At 34.5% G+C, this 18,266-nt stretch overlaps 2 protein-coding genes across 4 annotated transcripts in view; one reads left to right on the forward strand and one right to left on the reverse strand.

The window, feature by feature from the left end:
- The window catches only part of LOC113402091 (glycerol-3-phosphate acyltransferase 4), a 199,939-nt gene extending 196,581 nt beyond the window's left edge, over positions 1-3,358 (forward strand). For both annotated transcript variants that reach the window (XM_064219718.1, XM_064219719.1), the window contains exons 9-11: positions 272-412; positions 1,861-2,070; positions 2,687-3,358. In XM_064219718.1, coding sequence (XP_064075788.1) covers positions 272-412; positions 1,861-2,070; positions 2,687-2,774 — 439 coding nt within the window. In that variant the 3' untranslated portion in view covers positions 2,775-3,358. The remainder of the gene's footprint in view (positions 1-271; positions 413-1,860; positions 2,071-2,686) is intronic.
- Positions 3,359-9,387: 6,029 nt separating this feature from the next.
- Positions 9,388-16,708, reverse strand: LOC113401516 (aldo-keto reductase family 1 member B1-like). Of its 2 annotated transcripts, none has more exons than XM_064219722.1 (7): positions 16,566-16,708; positions 13,052-13,194; positions 12,625-12,766; positions 11,618-11,812; positions 11,067-11,266; positions 9,803-9,958; positions 9,388-9,537 (listed from the first exon to the last, which is right to left on the reverse strand). In XM_064219722.1, exons 1-7 carry the CDS (start codon positions 16,638-16,640, stop codon positions 9,492-9,494), a joined length of 957 nt encoding a protein of 318 aa, XP_064075792.1. In that variant the 5' UTR covers positions 16,641-16,708; the 3' UTR covers positions 9,388-9,491. The 2 variants fall into 2 exon arrangements, with proteins under 2 accessions (XP_064075792.1, XP_064075791.1); XM_064219721.1 differs by lacking the exon at positions 16,566-16,708 and adding an exon at positions 15,399-15,566.
- Between the last annotated feature and the right edge of the window lie 1,558 nt (positions 16,709-18,266).

The following is an 18,266-nucleotide window of genomic DNA, read 5'->3' on the forward strand; positions in this document are numbered from 1 at the left end:
ACTATTCCCCCCTCCCCTTGTGAGTTGAGATCCGGAGACAAACACGTTGTAGGTCTTTTGTCACCATCAAGCTTGAGATGAACAATAAACATAATTACTTAAAACAAATGAATATTTAGTGAACCGATAATTTTATCTACTCATTACCTATTAAAGTACTTTTCGTCACAATGAAAATATTCTTTATTCGAATAGACTAAAGAAGGTTTCGCCTAATGTACAGTCAAATATATAATTAATTACGTATTAATTACGATATTTTACTCGACAGATTAAAGGAACACATATCGGTACCCGACAATCCACCGATCCTGATCTTCCCCGAGGGCACGTGCATCAACAACACATCCGTGATGCAGTTCAAGAAGGGTAGCTTCGAAGTCGGCGGCACGATATACCCCGTCGCCATTAAGTGAGTCACGGATTGATATTTCTTGTTTTTCTATGTATCAATAGCTTGGCATAGCTTTAGATGAGCTAATATATTTTATCTTTTTTGAACTACTCGTAGTGTTTAGGGAACAGGGGCAGCTTGGGCTGTAAATGTTTTACTGTAGGTCATTTTAAGAATTTATTGTTTTAGAAAGCGTTTAATAAAACTAAATAAAAATATAATATGTATTGTGTGTACTGTGTTGAGCGTTGTACGATGTGACGTCATGAAATGAAATAGGCTATTTGACTGGTTTTTAAAATCCATTTTATATTATTTAGTAGAGGTTAAGGAACCCAGTAAATGTTGTTTTTTTTTAAATTCTATTACATATTTGCTGAAAAATATCAAATTAAAAATTCCATATTTAAATAGCGCGCGAAAACACTACTTTGACAATATGGCGCTGCAATGGGGTCGGCGACGTCACTTGCCTGTATTGTAATCTGTGGCACATATAATCCACATACAGTAGGCAAACGAGGTTAACGAGCGAGTGACGTCATCATAAGCCCGACCAATCAGGATCGCTTTGTGTCACGTGACAAACGTTTTAAAAAGATGCATTTTTATTTATGGATTTTTGAATAAATTAATTATTATTTTCGACTTTCGTTGATAAATAACCATTTTTAACTTATAATACATACTGATTACAATAATTGACACTTTATATTTCGCATCGTCAAGTAGCGTATTGTCCGTCAACATTAAGACTTTAAAAGTAACAGCACGTTAATATCCCATTGTTCATACATACATAACATAAACAGCCTGTAAATTTCCCACTGCTGGGCTAAGGCCTCCTCTCCGTTTGAGGAGAAGGTATGAGCATATTCCACCACGCTGCTCCAATGCGCGTTGGTGGAATACACATGTGGCAGAATTCCGTTGAAATTAGACACATGCAGGTTTCCTCACGATGTTTTCCTTCACCGCCGAGCACGAGATGAATTATAAACACAAATTAAGCACATGAAAACTCAGTGGTGCCTGCCTGGGTTTGAACCCGAAATCATAGGTTAAGATGCACGCGTTCTAACCACTGGGCCATCTCGGCTTTGTTCATAATATAGTCCTATTCTCTCGAAGAGAGTTTGTCTTTATTCTATTAGGTGGTTTCAGTGCGTATGGTGCATATATCGGGTCTAAGATTTCTTTCAATACAGGCAAGTTTCCATTAGTGGTGCTCGAACACGTAGTCCTCGGGTAATATTGGTGTCCAAAGTACTAGGCATCTTGACTTTTAACTTTAACTATACGTAAAATATTTTAGCTATAAACACCCTGATAAAGAATCAAGCCCCCAGGCTGCAGCATCTTGATAACCAATGATTATCTGCCCCAGAATTTAAAGACAATATCTGCCCCTAAAAAAGTAAAACACCATCTGCCCCGGAATATAATAATAAAAACGACGTTTACAGATACGACCCCCGCTTCGGGGACGCGTTCTGGAACAGCTCGCGCTACGGGATGCTGCACTACCTGCTGAACATGATGACGTCATGGGCCATCGTGTGCGACGTGTGGTACCTGCCCGCCATGCACCGCGAGGCGGGCGAGGGCGCCGTGGACTTCGCCAACCGCGTAAAGGCCGTCATCGCGCGCCGCGGGGGCCTCGTCGACCTCATGTGGTGAGTGCGGGCCACGTTACGGCAAATGGCTGGGTTGGATGGCACTACCAACCTTGGGAGCTGAGATGTTATATTCCTGGTACACGTGGTTACATTGGCGCATTCGCCCTTCAAAACGAAACAACAAAAAAAAATCATAATCAAAATATACTTTATTCGAGTAGGCTTTTACAAGCACTTTTGAATCGTCATTTAACAAACTATTTAAAGTAAAGCTACCACAATGCTATGTATTGACGCTTGGCGCTATATAAATTACAAACATTTCGTTTATTTCTACATAAGACCCAACAATATCCCCTGCATTTTTTTTTCTCGCTGGAAAATCCCCCACCTGGAAGTGGGGGGGGGGGTATGTGGGACTCGCCGGTACACTGGAATACCCACTAAAAAAAACCAGCGGTACCCTCTCCGTCTTATCGTGACAAATATAAACTCTAACCTAACCTAACCGCCATATTATGAACTATCGAAATTTTATACGTTTCATTGTAAGTCGAATAACCGTTGAAAATCTTTCGACAGTTTACAATTGCCTGTGATAGATAGACTTATTTATATGTGTGTGTGTGTTGTGTGTGTGAGAAGTAAATACATTGTTCTCTTTCTCCTCCAGGGACGGACAATTGAAACGCATGAAAGCTAAGAAGGAATGGCGCGAGTTACAACAGGAAGAGTTCAGCAAACGATTAAAAGGGGAGTAAAAACGGGCCGTTAAACGTAAGTGTCGACTTCGGGATGTTTAGTCCTATCTCTGTCTCACTCCAACATAGCGTGTTAGAAGAGAACGGCAATATATATATCGTTGAAGCGTTTGTACATACATTTATATATAAAAATGAAAGTGAATTCGATAAAGAATATGATGTAATTAATAAATAGTGACTTAAATTTTTTCGTTAGAGTGTGTTTACTTAAATCCGTCTCGCTCTCTCGTCAGTGATGTTGCATTCGAACGAGCGAGATGGCAACGTTTAACTAGACACCCGTCTAAATGTGTTTCGATGAAATTATTGTAACGTTTCGATTTCGTGTAATTTGTACGAATTGTAAACAAAGATTCCGGTATTTTTGTAATAATTGTTCATATCATCGGTCGAATCTGTTGTTGCTCTTTGTATGTATATAGTAAGGCAGGCAGACTGGCAAATATTGGACCCGGTGGTCACCATCCGTTCAACTTGTCTATTTTTATATTCTTAGGATAAAAGAATTGGTCAAAAAAAAAAAACATTTATATGAATTATGTCTTTTTGTATACGAGAATCTATGAAAGTCTTTTAATTATGGCGACGCCCATTTAGTTTTGATGTCGAGCTCAGTTTGAGGAAGTATCGCGAGGTAACTTTGTTATCTGTGGAATAACCAACCCCAACCCACATTTAAACAACATAGCTTTTGACGTTTAATTAATCCTATAATCAATTTACACGTCGCCTCCACTTAAAGGGGGCTCGTCATGTTGAACTTCTGCCCCGTGCTAAAATACCCCCTTAAAGTCATTACGTCGTATTAAGATCACTGGCCATAATAGTCATTCAAACTTTCGACGACCTCCGTGGTCGAGTTGTGTGTACACCGGTTTTCGTGGCTACGCCACTCCGAGGTCCCGGGTTCGATTCCCGGCCGAGTCGATGTAGAAATGATCATTGGTTTTCTACGTTGCCTTGGGTCTGGGTGTTTAGCTACTCACATCGGGATCAGAGTGATGTACGTGATGTTGTCCAAATTTTTTTATAAAAAACTACCCAAATATATTTATGTATAACGTTTACGTAAAAATATGTCTGTCAATTAGTAAATGTTTGTGAGCGTCAACTATTCTTTGTTTACATTTTGTATTCATTATAATGGAAAATTCTCGATGGTTTTTTTAACATATGTTCCAACGACAGAAGTAGAGATATACAAAACTCAGATTTAGGAATGTCTCTGCTATGTTTTAACAGTATATCTATATCCACATAGCGACTTGTATCTGAATTCAATTTTACTCTGTCGACGTTGAATACGGTTTTTATTCACGAATCAAAACGTACCACAGATTATCAAGATGACCAATCATGCAATCTCGATGTCAAATTTTATTTATCTTTACGTCTGAATCTGTTTTACGTTATCGTGTCTTCGATGACACAATTTGACGTTTGCGTGTCACGTCGCCGACGCAAGAGTCCGGTCGCTGAGTGAATTCGTTCCTGATGCGTGTCAGTTAGATATGACGTCACTATGTCATTACAAACGTACAGTCAGCATAAACATGTTTACAGTTCACGTTGATTTCTGTGGAGGATACTCCTGTTGGTCCCGAGCATGAACTATTTGCGGTCGTGTTTGATTTGCCGTCCTGTCGGATTATGAGGGTGAGGGAATACAGAGCACCTGAGTTTGTGCACAGACTTGTGCTTTAATATGTTCGGTGTTGTCTTGTCTCCCTGTGTGTGATTTAACGTTCGGTCAGGATAACGTCAGTAGACTGAATTTGTTGCCACGTCAAAGGGACCTTCGTCCAATGCGTCACGGACCAGTACGTACTCCAGTAAGAAACTCGATACTCGCCGCAGAATACGAGCGTGTAATATCAGAATGTGATATACGACATTAACTTTAATAAATATAATATTAAACGTATCAAAATGGCGTGTGACCGTAAGTCAATTGTCAATGTTTCACGAGTGAGATTCGAAGTGATTTATAGAATCGCACTGCTAGTATAACGTTTCCTCAGCGTCCGGATATTGTCACTTTTGTCAAGTATCAGTTGCACGTGGTATATTTTGTTTTGTAATAATTACTTAAAGTTAAATTTAACGAAAATTTTGACACCAAATAATTGTATTAAAGTTACGAAACCCCAGGTAGGACGCCCAAGGCGGTTTACCAATTGTAATAAGTCTGTGTCATTCATTCATTCGATCGTTCGTTAATATGGAGAACGCTGAACTGAAATCAATCGTGTTTCCGGTATTATATCGTTTGCTGGGGGATAAAAAGGGGGGGTGAAATGATCGCTTTTAAATTATTTTCGGCATCTTTTTCCAATTTTTTCCGTCATATCGGTAGCTAATTATTTCCTTATATACATAGCATTTAATTATATGAAATATTAGTGTGAAATAAAGCTGCGATCACACTTGTGTGAATTTGTATCGTAAGTGTGTCGCAACTTTAATTACCCTTAGACTTAGTGGATAATTCCAAAAATATTTGTTTAATTTATTATTGATATGCAATCACAATTTTTATATAAACTGGTGTATATAAATAATTATTAAATATATGAATATAATATTCATTGTAACGCCAGAATTCAACGTGTTAAAATCTAACTTTAGAGGTCGATACGCAAATGTCTGACTTCAAAGTCATAAAATGTAGATTCAAATAAATATTAAACGAAATTACTTTTAATAAAACTGATGTATTGATGTACGTACGTTCTGTGTCTGTGATTTGAAATCAAATGAAAACAAGACAAATTTTCATTGAATAAAAGATCATCTGTCAAATGTTTTAATGTATATGTTACTGTGAAAGCTCGAGCTACGGTAAATCTTAAGATTTTCCAGTAAAACCTAAGATTTACCGATTATGAATGGTAAATGTCCATAAGACTTTGGGAATCGAACTTTTACCATCGTTCACTTGGTAAATCTTAGGATTTACGTGTTAGGTTAGGTTGGAATGGTAAAAGTCCGAAGAAGTCGTCCCTTTATAATAAATACTTACATTTACCAACTCATGTCGGTAAATCTTAGGTTTTCCTTAGTTCGAGCTTTTACAGTAAAATATACAGGTTAGGTCGTATAAACTTTGACATTCAACGTACTCAAAATAAAACTACGAACAATGATCTTTTATAAAACGTTATTTGTCCAAAGATATCTGTTTACGAAACGTTTCGAGTAAAAAATATAATTTGTCAGACATTTGGGAACGATCACAGAACAAATGACGAAAATGTATTTAATTTAAAATAAAGCGAAATAACTTAAATCGTTTTAATACTGTTGTAAATAATGAACCTGGCGTATGATATTGGCGAGTATACTGATCGTTAACACGTATCCATTGCATATTTATGAAATATGTAACAATATATTATCAAATAAAATTAGCATTTAATGCGTTTGTGTAATTACAGTTGCGTAATTCTAAAAACGCAATTATTTAATTGTAATCAGGGCCGGACCGTAAGTTTTGGGGGCCCTGGGCTAACACTACTTAGGGGCCCACCTAAGACATATCTGAACGTAGACTTGAATTAAATTAATTGAATGGGTTTGATTAATTGCAGGACTCGCAGCGCTGCAAACCATACGATCTGTTTAATTTATTAAAGTTATGTATTCGCATTATTGTCTATTTTTTTACTTTGACTTAGCTGGGGCCCCCTGAATCCACGGGGCCCTGGGCTAAAGCCCAAAAAGCAATACGGTAGATCCGGCCCTGATTGTGATTGATTATTACATTTGTGAAGGAGTAAATGTTTAAATCGTAATATCAGTGATAATTGTTGTGATTTACGAGTGTTTTGTATGCGTGTATTTTACCGGTTAATCTGTAATAATTTATTGTAAAATTAATTTATATTACAAATTATAAACGATTCGTTTTGTTTGAATTATATTAATAATTACGATATGATTACATTCGAAACTGGCATGTCTGGATCAAACTTGGATAGTGAATTTTAAACCAGTTCCACGCAAGGTGAGAGTTTGAACATTCAGCTGATTTTATAATTTTTTTGTAGACAAAGATTGCTCATTTAAAAGTATTCTTTAACGTGATATATTTAAGAAAAATTAAATTCATAATCACACGGTAGCTCTTACGAAAACTCTTGACTCTTCGACTAATCTTGAATGTCCATTGAACTACAGTCGTATTTCAATCGCAGTAGGAATGAAGATAAAGAAACCTTAGATTTACGTATTCCATGACATTTGTTAATAGCTCAGCTATATTGTGCACTAAAACCGTTCTGGTTTAATATATCTTTAATTATAATACAACACTTACACTTAACTACTTATTTCTACTTTAATTTTACTTCCGAAGTTCCGATAACAGCTTCGTCGATATTCAGAACGTATGAATATCATTGTCAATTTGCTGTCAATTGTTTTTTTTTTTGCTTTCATTCTCTGTGGCTGGAGTAGACTACGTCGATCAAATATGACAATATTTCAAGTAATTCTAGTTTAATGCTACGGACACTTTTGAATTGTCGTTTGATTAGCCAACTTATAAACAGCAATATTGATTGTATTCAAAAGAACCGAAAAAGGATCTAAAGGAGAAAGTTATCCTGAGGAATTTGAAGACATAATCGGAATCATTCAGGTTAAAAGATAATTTCTCTATCACATAACAATAAAATTAGCGTTATTTTAGCTTCTGTGGTCTTTTTCATTGATTTTTATAAGAGATTTCACTAGTCTAGGATTTAAGGGGGAACCCATATAGACGAATAAATTTACACCAATTTGCTTGAAAAGGATATTCATATCATGCCTTAGGCCTAAACTTTAACGCAAATTATTTGTTAGCTAATAAAATTACATCTATCAACAAAAAATACAGCTACCAAATTTTAGCGGACGATAAAAAAGACTTAGTGTGTACCCAGACTAGTGAGACTTGTGTCAAATGTGTGGCCGCAGCGTCACCATTAGTACATATTAAAAACAAAATTGTTGGTATAAGTTAGCATTTAATCGTTTTTTAAATTAGCATCCACTTAAATTTTATAAGATGAAAAAGTATTGATCTAGAGAAAAATGGCTTATGGCACTATATTTTTACAAATACTAAAAATATATATATATATTTTCCGTATCTATTTGTACAATATAGTAAATGTACATTAAATTCAATTTATTTTACTTATTTTAAAAAGAGCAAAAGATTTAAAAAAATATTTCAAATTGTTTTCAGTGCGCTTATTTTTCCCGCCTTTTTGAAGTTATCAACTATGACAGTTTGACTGTCAAAATACTGCACGCTCATTGGTTGACGATAGCGTCATCAACTGGAAACAACCATTCAGATCAAAGTGAATCAGTTATTCTGACCAAACGATCTGATCTTTCAAAGAACAAATTAAAAAACAAAGTATTTGCTCATTTGGTTTTAAGTACTATAGATTTAAATTAAAATTTCGTTAAAGGAATTGTAACGTTAATATTTATAACGGTTTTCACTCATAATTTCGTTAGTTTTTGAAAGGGTCTCGTCATGTTATCATAGAACGGGTTTAGTTTTTCGTTAGTTATTTGTATTTGTGTTTATTTGTTAATTTATTGTGTGCTTCGGGAGTTTCGTAAACTGGCTACGATTTCTTTTGTACTGGAGTAAACGGATGTATGTCTCTAAAATGTATTTTATTTACCACCCTTTTTTAAATAAACAATACAAATGAACTGTTTTTTATTATATGCCACCTGATAATGAGTGGTCACTGCCGTTCATAGTCACATAGCTAACGCGCCACCAATTTTGGGAACTAAGATTAATTATTCAAGTCAATCGTTATTACACTGCCTCACTCACCCTTCAAAACAATACTTAGTATCGCTGTTTGAATAAATATATGATGAGCAGATGGTACCTAATCAGACGGGCCTGCACAAACACCAAGTTAACGATATATGAAAATAATCAAACGTATAAAATTAAACTCTATAAACTATTTTCCTACTAAAATTTGTATCAGTAATATTATTTACACTGTAATTTTCCTTTTCTAATAATTTATACGCAGAAAAATGTTATAATTAATACTAAATTTTTTTATAAGCAATTGTGAATACCTAATTAATTTAACGATAATCCTATATCAATTAAGTTAAAAATTTCTAGTTAATCTCAAATTTCTATATATTTATGCCATAAATATTGTGATATAGAAAACAATAGACCATAGACAATCGGAGCATAACTTCTTGAGTATTAATTTTAATTTGTGTACTTATTAAACTCGCGAATATTTCCCTATATAATATAATTAAATATAATTGTAACGGTGGCCTGAGTTGAGCAGAAAACAGGATGTGAGAGTGAAGGGAGTGGGTATTTGACAGCTGTCAAAATATATTACAATTTGTGATCTTGATAGTTGATAGACAAGGTGACAGTTTGCTTGAGAAAAACAAAATAATTACAAAAACAGTTTATATTGATTTATCAATCTGCATACGAAATTCTATAACTATAAACGCAAAATTATCTTTTACGTCATTAATATGACTCATAAAATTAAAGCTAACCTAACCGCTCCAAAATCGAATCACATAAATAAAACACAATTAGCGAAAATATCAACAGCATTTATTATATATCAAGAATTTATATCTTAAAGCACTTTAATTACAATCATAATATATACTCATACAGTATTAACATACATTTTAATTTTAGAACTCATCATTTTCAAACGGATGGTACTTGTGGCCCAGAGATCTGAAAAGCAAATATATATTAATTTTATAATTATATATATTTAGTTGTAGCAATATATCTATATGTCGGAACAAATTTAGATTTGATATCAATCCGCAACAAAACAATCAAAGCGTCAATAAGCCGCCTAGCGTGTAAAAAGTCGCAGGATCGATCCTGACCCTTGGTCTACTGTCTTGGTCACTCCTAACACAAGCGATAAGCTTAAAGGGGTAAATAGGAATATCAGTAATTCCTTAATTATGGTCAGGTGTGGTGTACTCACGCAGTCATCGGCACGAACCGTCCGTTGCAGTCGAACGTGTTGATGAGCTGGACGTCCTCGGGGGACAGTTTGAAGTCGAACACGTCGAAGTTCGACGCGATGCGAGACTTGTTCACCGATTTCGGTATCACGATGTTCCCACGTTCGATTTGGTATCTGAAAACAATTGTTATTTTAAAATCGGACTCATCGGCTGATCCTGAAGGTTCCGGGTGTGACTACTGAGTTTCTTGTCGGTTCTTCTCGGTAGAATCTACATTCCGAACCGGCGGTAGCTTTATTTAATGCAGTTATGGAAAATTACGACTCAAATACTTGTAAGAGTCTGCATGAATAAACTATACTTTGATTTTAACTTCCCATCAGGTTATGAGAGAACCTGAACCTTAACTTAGATCTTTATATATCTTACGCAATTAACAATACGCCATTGAGAATGACCAGTTAGGTCAACCTCTCAAGTTTTCGGTTCATTGTATGGCTCTTCATGTTGAGTCTGATTGCCCATCGGAGTCTCGCACTACGACCGTATTTTGTCGCTGTCGAACTTCCGGTTACGTTTTTACACCGAGTCAATATGGATGGCAGCACTGTACGTACATGAAGTTCGTCGTAATTAATTCAGGTATCAAAATTTGGCATGGATGGAGTGAGTTGGAGAGATGGATATGACCGATCAGATGACGTATAATAGAGGATAGAGGAAGGAAAAGACAGGCTGCTCAAGACAATGTTCGCTCGTGCGGACAACTGTGTGTGCGGGCACCTCCACGGTACAGCACCATTACATGCTCGACTACCAGAGGGGCGTCTTCAACCTCGTGAGCTGTCGCCGACCACCTGCCCCGACGCCGGCATCGACGCAGACGCTTTGGAGCAACGATAGGACGACGAAACCACCGGACATGACAACCACACGGACTAGACGACCACCGGACAGGACACTGGGTCCACAGGATCCTGACACATTGGGTCAAAAAGAAAGGTCGCGGTAGCTAAAGGTACCGGGGAGGACCAGCCTGGGTAAGGAGGGCAACCTCGAGGCCCGTACCCCGCTTGGTCTAGGCCAAGCTGGAAGAACCCTACTATGTATATACAAACGACTACGACTAGTATTTATGTTCACGCACACAGAACACCCAAAACATATCCGAAATAGTTTCTATAATCACCATTTATTATCGTGATCGAAAGTCACCAAGAAGACATTAATAATATTTTATTTTTGATGTTAATCATTGGACATGACATCAGCCGAGCTCACCTGATGAGCACCTGTGCGACGGTCTTTCCGATCCTGTTGGCAATTTCCTTCAGTTTGGGATCGTCCATCAGCTGCGGGTCGTCCGGTTTGGCCCAGGGTCTGTCGGGGGAGCCCAGCGGGGAGTATGCTGTCAACTTAATCCCGCGAGCTTCGCAGAACTCCTGCAGACGCCTCTGACTCAGATATGGGTGACACTCCACCTAGAAACAAAGATTGCATTCCATAAAGCAAAGAAAAACATTAATGTTCTGAAATACCAACATAATAAAAAAAGTATATATATTTTGGCGCGAAGTTCTTTTACGTCTCCTCTAGTAGAGTGAAATGCCGGCTCAAATTACATATTTTTTTCAAGAAATATGACCCACTGCAGTGTTATAATTACTAGTAAACGAAAATAATTTCATTAATTTGGGCTCATTTTGTACATTCGGGCTCATTTTAACTATCATTTGTTTTGTATAGTGTCTCATTAATTATGTCTTAACTTACTAAGTTTAACTCAGTCTCATTGGACTCATAATTTCCTTAAGCCAAATCATTAAACTTACTTGGTTCATAACGGGCTTAATGGTTGCGTGTTCCAGCAACCTCTCGATCTGCTTCGAGTTAAAGTTGGAGATTCCCAAACTCTTGACGAGACCCTCCTTCGCGAGTGGTTCCAAAGCCTTCCAGGTGTCGACGTAGTCAACATCGGAGAACTGGATCTTGCCTGCCTCGTCGGCGGGGAAGAGTTCACCGTCTTCCTAAAAATCGTATTAATTTATTAATAAAAGTACAACAGCGAAATATATGTAGGAATCTCTTATATATTAATAACAGAAAATTAAAGAAGATTCTTAATTGCACTTTGCTAAATTGTTGCAATTTAAAAACCGGCCAGATAGAGAGCTACGGCTGTATAAGAAATACAATGAAAAAGTAAATTCCTATCGACAAACCCCAATTCAAAATGAACTAATGTGTACTTCATAATGAAAGGTTTCATCATTTCAATGTAGACGAGTGACTTGCAGTTTACAATGAAATTGTTAAATTAACTCTTGTTATATTATATATATGTTTTTACGATAGACAGTATATATCAACATTTATTTTGTAGATACTATATGGATATGTATGTATATGTTTCTTTTTAATGCAGTTTTATATAACTATGTGCATATATTGTTATATATTGTTAATTAATCTAATTACCGCCTTCATGGTTTTTCTGTTTGACCTAAAGGTTGACTGGCAGAGAATGCCTTCAGGCATTAAGTCCGCCTTTGTCCCATTAACTTTGTGGTGGTCAATAAAGCATTTAAATAATAAATTAATAAATAAATTAAATCAAATAAGACCTGTCATAGATTTTTAAAAATTCCTAACATTTTTTTTGAATAAACGCAAAGTTCCTCGGGAGACCCATAAGTATTTGGTTAAGGTCTTAATGTTGTATTAAGATATGAGCCAATAATTAATGACTCTGCACATCTACTGCTGTAATATATACAGCTATAACATATCATACGATGTGACTCAAATATTAACTTGCTCTCCAATAGTAATGTGTTACCTTGTACGCTTGCGGCCAGTGAACAAGATAAAGATCTAAGTATTTCAGGTTGAGGTTCTTCAGGGTCTGCAACAGAGCACCACGCACCAGGTCCGGCCGGTGGAATGTGTTCCACAGCTTGGAGGTGATGAAGAGATCCTCCCTGTTCAGATACAAGAAGGCATATAATTTTACTTGCTTGGTGGTAGGGCTTGGTGCAAGCCCGTCTGGGTAGGTACCACCCACTCATCAGATATTCTACCGCCAAACAGCAGTACTCAGTATTGTTGTGTTCCGGTTTGAAGGGTGAGTGAGCCAGTGTAACTACAGGCACAAGGGACGTAACATCTTAGTTCCCAAGGTTGGTGGCGCATTGGTGATGTAGGGAATGGTTAATATTTCTTACAACTTACTTACTTAAAAAAAAAACCAACACATTTGCGAGTACCTCTTAATAACCCCCTCGGCGATTTTCTCAGTGATAGCCTCACCGACTTCCTTCTCGTTTCCGTACACGAAGGCGCAGTCGATGTGCCTGTAGCCGACGTCGATCGCATCCTTGACGGCCTGAGTCACTTCACCGGGTTTCGACTGGAATTCGTTTTAAACGTTTATTGGAATGAAATCAATAATTCTGTCCCTTTCTAATTAAATACTATATAGCTGAAAAGGACACCGAGTTTCTTTAAACCTATGCTATGGACCAGAACCGAAACGACGAATATTGCTATTAAATGTTTTTAATTATAATACCGAGATAAGGTCAACGTATTGACAAGAAGCTTCGTAAAAAAATGCCAACGAGATAACCATCGCGTGTTAATTCAATGAAATAAAAATCAATAAATTAAAAAAGCTAGTATAATACAAAAACCGATGTACAATATAATTGTATTCCGTCCAAATACTGTCATTATAAGACATTCTAGAACAGAACGTCGTGTGACGTCATCGGTTAGTGTTTTGTCAACGCCTGTCAGTACCGTTAGCAAAACAATCGAGCGTTTTTTTTTTTTTCATTTCATAGAGGTAAGCGTTCTGGCTGATTGTGGTCATCACTGTCCATAGACATCAGTACTGCATGGCATATTAATCATTCATCGTATCACGCATGCGCTATCAACCTTGGGAAATAAACTGATATTTCTTAACTACCCACTCAACCATCAAACCCGAACACAACAATACCTGTTTATAGAATATCTGATGAATGGATACCCAGACGGACACTTAAAGTACTATATATAAAGGTTCTTGTTATAACGGTTGATAAAACATACAATTAATTTACAGTACTTGTGATAACATTTGACATAACTTTATATGTTATATCATAAAGGTGGCCTTGAAGTTCATTGTTACTTATAATATAATGTTATATAAATATTTTTTATATGCCACAATTATTTTCATTATCGAATAGAATAGTTTCGTTGAACTTAATAAATTTTATTGAATAGTTTAATATTGCTAGCTATTTACGAGCTACTCGCTCTCATCGGTCATTGCGTGATGTTATAGACCGTAACCTATCTCAATAAACAGAATAAATATATGCTGATGATTGTATTACATATATCGATTTTTAAACCTTTATCAGTACTCTCTTTCATACCAAAAGGCATTTGTATGCAAAATTACATCCTGCTAGGCTCGTCTTTGTGGGCAGTGTGTTGTATATTAATTGGTAATTTTCAAATTTTTATAGTATACTATACGGCCAGTGGACAAATTATCTGATAACAAACATTGTTTTTAATCCCAAATCAATTATATTTTTTAGTATATGCAAATGTATAAAGCTAGGGAATTGTTTTGGCATCAGGCAGTCGTAGTATAAAAGGCAATTAACATAAAATTACCCAACAACTTGGATGTTACAATAGCAGAGCAGTAAAATTTAATATGATCCAAACCACAGCAGCAAACATACCATAGAGTCAAATAAAAGGAACCAATATTGAAATTATTAGGACAGTACTAAATAGCTCCGAGCTAATCGATTCCAAAAATATATTTTCATAAAACAATGAAAATACAATGAACGAAACATAAAATGATTAAAATATAAATTGACTAACTCAAAGTCACATTTAACTATAAAGTTTGAATGTTTCATTGGTTTAATCGAACATAATTAATTATATAGTTAACTCTTAACCTTGTAATATATTTATAGTTATATACTTAGAATACTAGTTTTGCTATAGAATTGTTTATGGTTAGTAATTATGACATTATGCCATTTTAATTACATGTGATTACTGAGCTATCATTATTATTAAGTACTTTAATAGTATGACGTAAAATGGTATGAGTCGTGAGCACCTTAACTTGCACAGTAGTATATTTTTATATCAATCCTAGGTCTCGAGGTATGAAGGACCCAGGGTCCCCAGGGCTGCATGCCTAGGAATGCATTGATCTGTCAGTCAATACTTATGATACTATCATTACTTTGGGTGTTGGTAGATTGGTGTAAAGGTACAGCTGTAAAGTATAGCAATTATTGTATTTAAAACTAATATAACAGTAAGTCATATTTTTAAAATTTTAAACTCGAAACTGACTGAGGTTTTAGGACGAGATCCTACTTAACTTGTATTGAATAGTATATTCCACATTGTCATATATATTTGAATACTAAGACTAAGAATGATTAATCGTTTAAAGAGTTTCATATAATATTATTTAATTAAAACACAAATGAAATCATCAAAACTTTTGTAAATTGATCTCTGTATTACTTTCAAGACTTTTTAATATTTTGTATTGTAAGTTAAAATATAATTTACCTTCCAAGTTCCTAAACCCAGTATTGGGCACTCGAATCCATTTGCTAATTTAATTTTAATTACTTTAGACGCCATTGTACAAATTGAGTAATCAGAATTCGCAAACAACAACCGACCGGCTGATTTTATAATTATATTTTATGACTTCAGTTTTGTAATGTATCAACTTTAAAAGTTAGACATATTACAGTGTTGCCAGCACTTGAATATTAGTTTCAAAACTCTAAACCTCTTTCAAATTTAACTCAAGTTAACTTCAAATATATTATTTTAATCTTTTTTATTTTTATTCAAATTTTCTGATTAGTTATCTATCTAAATAGTTACCTGATTTAGAAAAAAATTCTGTTCGCCTTGCGTTACCTTTTTATTTAATATTAAATTATAAAGTACTCTTAAGCTAGCAGAGGTTAAATTTATTTTAAATAAAAAAAATGGTTAGTACGTATGGTTATATGGTATAATAATGTTATGAGAAATCAGTAGATTATTGAGTTATCTGTAACTAATACATAAATAAGATTACTATTACACTTACAGATATTTAACGGTTAAATAAGGCACTCCTTAATATATTTTCCATGTATACTAAGATAAATATATTAATAAATACGTATAAAATATACGTACATAAATGTATGCTTCTATACACAGATTTTGTACGTGTATTTTCTTTAACTAAGTTATTCTTATCTATCTTTAGACAGATTAGGATGGATAAAATAGGTAAGATTATTTATATCCAGCTACACAAATGAAGTTAATTCCTATGCTATGACATAATTATATTAACATCAATATCATTCAATTCAGAAATCCATTTTAAGTTATTGTTATAATAATAAAATTACTTGTAGTATTTTTAAAAATCAATAAATACATCGAGTTGTATTAAAATGAATCAAGATTTGTGATTCCTAGGTATATATTCCTTATACATGCTATAACATTTTTTTTTGTTTAAACATACCATTGCGATATTTAAAATTTTAACTAAGACCAACTGGAACATCAACACGTTTTTTTCGTGATTATTAACTATAATTATCTTAATTTAATTTCACAAGAACGAAATTAACTTTCATAAACAAAAAAAAATTAATTAATTATATTACTAAACCTATAACTTTAAATCTTAAGCTATTAACAAACAAAAAAAAAACTTACTTTCCAAGTACCTATTCCTATTTGAGGTAATGTTTTTCCATTACTTAATTTGATCAATGGAATTTTAGTAGCCATTTTATTTAGCGCGTAAACGTTGTCTGTCACCGACACTTAAACGTATTTAACGATCGACTTATCTTAACCTTTTGCGTTATCGATATTTCAAATATAATGCGAGTGTGCGACTATATCTGATATTTAAAAAAATATTGGGATTTTGCTGTACTGCCTCGACGTCTTATATAATATTTGTATTTATAAATATTAAAAAATTAAAAACAAAAAATGGTTTGTTTTTTTTTTAAAAGTTTTTTCTTATTATAAGTTTAGAAGAAAATTATCAGTCTTAATTATGAATAGATGATAACAAGGTGGTATTAACCCCGTTTGGGTAGATACCACCCACTCATCAAACTATTTACCGCCAAACAGTAATATTATGGTTCTGTTTCGATTTGAAGGTTAAATTAAACAGTGCAATTGCAGGCACAAGGGAGAATACCTCTTGATGAATTAACCGTGTATGGAATGGTTAATGTTTCTTATGTCTATTGTCGGTGGTGACCATGTATCAGGCCCATTTGCAGGACAGAATATACCAAGGGCATTCGAAGAAAAGAAAATTCTTTGTGTTATCGAAAACGTTTTACTTATCTTACTAATTAGGAAAAATTATAATAAATTTGTATTATTTGTATCAGTCATTTATTTAATAATCGTGTATCGAAATTTTATCGATTTTATGCAGGTTGGCATTTTTATGATTTACCCAGGGGCGGCGCTTACGTTGAATTGGGTATCGTCCTTTGCATGTCTGCCTATACTCTATTCCAACCATAAATGGAGGAAATCCAAATAAACAACATTTGACAGCAAATTGACGCGATATCATTGGTTAACACACACAGCTTAACACACAATATAAAATAGTTTCGGTTAAGTATTCATGCGATTTGCTAATAACTCAGCTATATTGTGCACTATTAAGAGTTTATGATTAATATATCTTTATTTATAATACAACATGATTGCACTAACCACTTATTTCCACTTTAATTTTACTTCCAAAATTCCGATAACAGTTTCGTCGACGTTCAAAACGCCATTTTTTCGCAAATCCATAGTGAATATCAGATTAATCAAGCTCTCGACCAATGATATCGCGTCAATTTGCTGTCAAATGTTGTTTTATTGGAATTTTTCCTGTTCTAGTTGGATTAGAGTATGGAGTTATATAAAAAGAGCAACTATAAAAAATTGTATCACAGATAGACAATATTTACCATAAATATATAGATATTGTTCTTATCATTACCTTTTATATATTTATAAGAGCCATATTTATTAAGATAAAAGTATATCGCGAAGATGACGGCGCAAATAGTTCTTTGATCAATAAAATATAATATTTCCAACAGTTGACACTTGTATTCGATCTCAAGCAAGAGATAAGTAATCCTCCTACTTGTTTTTCATTTGATGCATTAAGTTTGTGTTTTAAGTTAAAAGAAAATAATTTGTTAATTTTATTCCCCGAAAGCGGCGAGCGCGGTGTCAAAGAGGTCATGCCCGTCTTAGAAATGTATACGTCAAATTGACAAACCGTTAAAAAATGGAAAATAATTTATGAAATTTTAATAAATTATCAACTTAATTCTTATATAGTTTAAATAATAAAATCAATTGCGCAACGTCGAACAT

This window comes from Vanessa tameamea, chromosome 29 (genome assembly GCF_037043105.1).
Source record: "Vanessa tameamea isolate UH-Manoa-2023 chromosome 29, ilVanTame1 primary haplotype, whole genome shotgun sequence".
NCBI classification, from domain to species: Eukaryota; Metazoa; Arthropoda; class Insecta; order Lepidoptera; family Nymphalidae; genus Vanessa; species Vanessa tameamea.

Coding starts and splice junctions, on each gene's coding strand:
- LOC113401516 (XM_064219722.1), bottom strand. CDS start 16,640: ATGGCTACTAAAATTCCATTGATCAAATTAAGTAATGGAAAAACATTA. Junction 12,767..13,051: donor GCCGAGGGGGTTATTAAGAG/GTACTCGCAAAT, acceptor GTATCTGAACAG/GGAGGATCTCTTCATCACCT. Junction 11,267..11,617: donor TTAAGCCCGTTATGAACCAA/GTAAGTTTAATG, acceptor CTTTGTTTCTAG/GTGGAGTGTCACCCATATCT.